This window comes from Pistacia vera, unplaced genomic scaffold, assembly GCF_008641045.1.
Source record: "Pistacia vera cultivar Batoury unplaced genomic scaffold, PisVer_v2 Contig397, whole genome shotgun sequence".
Taxonomy (NCBI): domain Eukaryota; kingdom Viridiplantae; phylum Streptophyta; class Magnoliopsida; order Sapindales; family Anacardiaceae; genus Pistacia; species Pistacia vera.
This window is the reverse complement of record NW_022196220.1, coordinates 619,179-622,830: the sequence shown is the minus strand read 5'-3', so window position 1 is coordinate 622,830 and position 3,652 is coordinate 619,179. Positions and strand designations below refer to the sequence as shown.

The 3,652-nt window shown below is 32.6% G+C and overlaps 1 protein-coding gene across 1 annotated transcript; it reads left to right on the top strand.

Moving 5' to 3' along the window:
- The first annotated feature begins 1,419 nt into the window (after positions 1 to 1,419).
- Positions 1,420 to 2,769, top strand: LOC116141280 (putative UPF0481 protein At3g02645). Its single transcript, XM_031426800.1, has one exon. It carries the CDS (start codon positions 1,420 to 1,422, stop codon positions 2,767 to 2,769), a length of 1,350 nt encoding a protein of 449 aa, XP_031282660.1.
- The last annotated feature ends 883 nt before the right edge of the window (positions 2,770 to 3,652 follow it).

The window sequence follows — 3,652 nt, the reverse complement described above, 5'->3', positions numbered from 1 at the left end:
AGCTCTTGTCATAGGTTTAAAGGGTATTATATTATATTATTTCTAAGTCGAGTGGGGCCGCATGACCCCTTCCTTTGTACTTGGGTTCGCCCTGCTTTACAATATATATATATATATAATTTTACTGGCATTTTATGTTATTTTTTACATATCTCATTTATCTTAATTGTGAAATCTTTTTATTTTTAAGATAATTAATAATTTTATCTAATTTTTTATTTATTTATAAACTATAATTGACCCAAAATCCTATTCAACCTTATTTTGAAAATCCTAATTATAAGATTTTATATTATTTTTAAGGATCTTAGTTAAATGCATACTCTTTTGAATATTATTACATAAAAATATTTAAATTAAATCAAGAATCTGATTCAATTAAATACATTCAATTGTTAAAGTCCATCATTTATAGAGTGTTGGTCTACAGGACATTCTGCTATAATTTCTAATAAAAATATTGAAATGGCTTTTGCTAAAGGCAGCTCATAGAGTTAAAGAATTCATTTCCATCCTTTAAAGAGTAAGTCTTTTGGTGAAAACACAACGAGCTGGTCTTGCACGTCAACACTGCAACTATTTGTTTAGGCCGAAATATTGATCAAGTTCTTAATTATTTTCAAACTTTACTTTATTAATTTAATTATCAGTTATTTAATTTGGTATAACTTGATTATATAATTTACTTTATGCATTGTATTCTTGATTCTATTTATTTAATTTGGTATAACTTGTTTATATAATTTTTCTTCGATTAAGACTTAAACAATTCGAGATTAGGATGGATGATTTAAAAGGTTAACTATATAGGAAACGTAATTAATTACTCCTAAATTTCTCGTTTGGATAAAAATATCTGTTTCAACCATAATATATATGGTAAACATATAATCATAAACCAAGTGAATGAAACACTAGGAATTTTTAAAGCGGCAAAAGTTAAATAAGAAAAATCTTGTTGGTACATTAAATTTATTATTATTATTTTTTTTTTTTAATTTGTAAGTTGATTTGGTATTTTATTGATGATTGGCCCAAGCAGAGAGGTATTTGGGGAAGCTGGAGAAGAGGAGACTCTTGTTCTCAACTCAAACTATACAAGTTCTTCCTCCACAAAGATCCTTGTTAGGTTTAAGGGGTATGAGTGATGCATTTTTTAATAGATATGAGGGTACTTTGATTAAAATGGCAATAATCATATTCTAAGTTGTATTTTCAATAAAGTTAGAAAAGTATGTGATTTTTGCCCGTTTACCATATTTAATTTCTGATAAAAATTAATTATACTCTTCCACATAATAACATAAATGCTGTCATATATACCCTTAATTTGCCACCTCATCTACCCCTCACAAGGCCGCCACAAAATTATTACTGATCTCACAATTTCCTCAGTCCTAATTTCCCTTTTGTTTTTAGATGTTATTGGCAAGTGATAACAACTTGTTTTCGGCGGCAGAAGCTAGTGGTTTCGAGATGGAAAATGTTGTTAATGAAGCTTGGCCAAACAACTTAGCAATCAATGATGATGAAAAGCGTTTTATGCACAAGGTTCCTAGGTTTCATAGAAAGGTAAATGACGAAGCCTATACTCCTCAATTAATTTCAATAGGCCCCTATCACTGTCTCAAAGAAGAGTTGCAAGACATGAGAATGCTAAAAAGAAGATATAGGGATGCATTTTTCGGACGAATTATCCCGGATAAACAGGGGGAACTCAAGAATTTTATCCTGGAGAACGAACCTCGAATCCGCCATCATTATGTAGAGCTGCCTAACGATTTTAAAAGCAACGATGATTTTAACTCGATTATTCTACATGATGCTGTTTTCATCATCGAGCTCTTCTTGAGATTTTATTCAGGATATAAAGATGATATTTTGCTAACTGAGGTGTGGCTTGCAGCTCTAAGACGAGACTTACAGTTACTCGAAAATCAGCTCCCGTATTTTGTGCTTGATGAGTTATATAAATTGGCCCGCACCTACGCCAGTAGGCCCACTACGGAAAATGAAGTCTCTCCCTTTGAAATGCCCTTCAGTGATCTTTCTGGCCTTTTCTTTCAACTCCATCACTCGCCCAACAGATCACTTCATATGCAAAGTGTTGGAGTCAAAATTAAACATTTCACTGATTTGTGTAGATATGCTCTAGTGGAAATTCCGCAGAATGGTAGGTGTAAAGTCCGATTGAGGTCCCTCGGTGCTTTACCAAACGTAGTCAAATTGAAAAATTCTGGAGTGAAATTTCAGCGTAGGTGGGGTAAATATTTGGTTGACATTCGCTTGGAAAGCACCGAACGACTAAAGCCATTTCCTAATAAAGTTAAGCTGCAAATTCCACGCATTAAAATAGCTGACAACATAGAATGTTTGATTCGAAACGTAATGGCCTTAGAGGTGTGTCAGTATCCATCCGAAACTTATATATGCAGTTATATTCACCTAATGGATTCACTTATCAATAACGAGCAGGACGTGGATTTGCTTGTTGAAAAGGGAATTATTTACGATCCTTCAGGTGACTATTCTACAACGTCGACCATGTTTGATAAACTATGCAAGCAAATTCCTCAACGTCATTCCCATGACTACGACATTTATAAGACTCTGACTGATCACTACCAGAGTCGTTGGAACCATGCCATGGAGACCCTGGGTAGTGTGTATTTTAGCAATCCTTGGAGAGGCACGGCAACTGTTGCTGCAATTATACTCCTGCTGCTCACTTTGGCACAAACTGTAGCATCTATCCTGCAAGTAGTCTAGCGTAAATGTAGCTAAGCAATTTTACTTTATGTATGGTGGTAATTGCTTGGTTGTAGTATTTTTAAAGGTATTAATTGTTTAATATTTTTATATGTGGATGAACTTATTCTGTACCTAATGATCAAGAGACAAGTTTATGAAACTAAAATGAAGTTATATTCAAGCTTAACATGAAAAAAATAAAATAAAAAAATAAGCAGCTAGTAATGTTATCTTATTAATTTGCTTTTTATATGATTTATGTGTTTGGATGTCCAACCTTTGCAGCAATATTATTCAGAAGGTAATAAGCCCCCAATTTGAACGTAACTTATTTTGGTACGATGACTAATCCCTTCTGGTTAAAAATAAGCCCAATAGATTTATAATTTTGTCATCTTTCAAACTAAAGAGTAAACGTCGGGCTTAGTTTTAAATAAAGAGTAATGTTATACTTACAATGAGTTATACAAACAGATAAAAAACAAAAGATAAAATAGTTATTGTACATGAATTTTGTGTAATTTTTATCTGATTGTATGATTCAATTGTAAGCAAAACATTATTATCAAATAAAATCACTATTTTTAAATCGAAACCGTCTAATATTGACTTTGAATTTGTCTTTCAAGAACCTTGCAGAATCAACCTCTTATTTGAAATTTCCCATGTCAGATAAACCTCTCTTAGATCAGAAATATTACAGAAAGGACCCTTTCTAATTAGTCACGTGGCCTACGTCATGTCTCTTTTTCAAGCGCACGTCGCTCACTACATCACCTCTCAGTTTTATAATCTTTAAAAGTAAGCTTCCCTATATATATATATAAGAGAATAAGAGACTTTATTCCCAATTGCTCAATTGCTCACATCACTCAAATCTAGAGGTGGAACAAATGGGCCG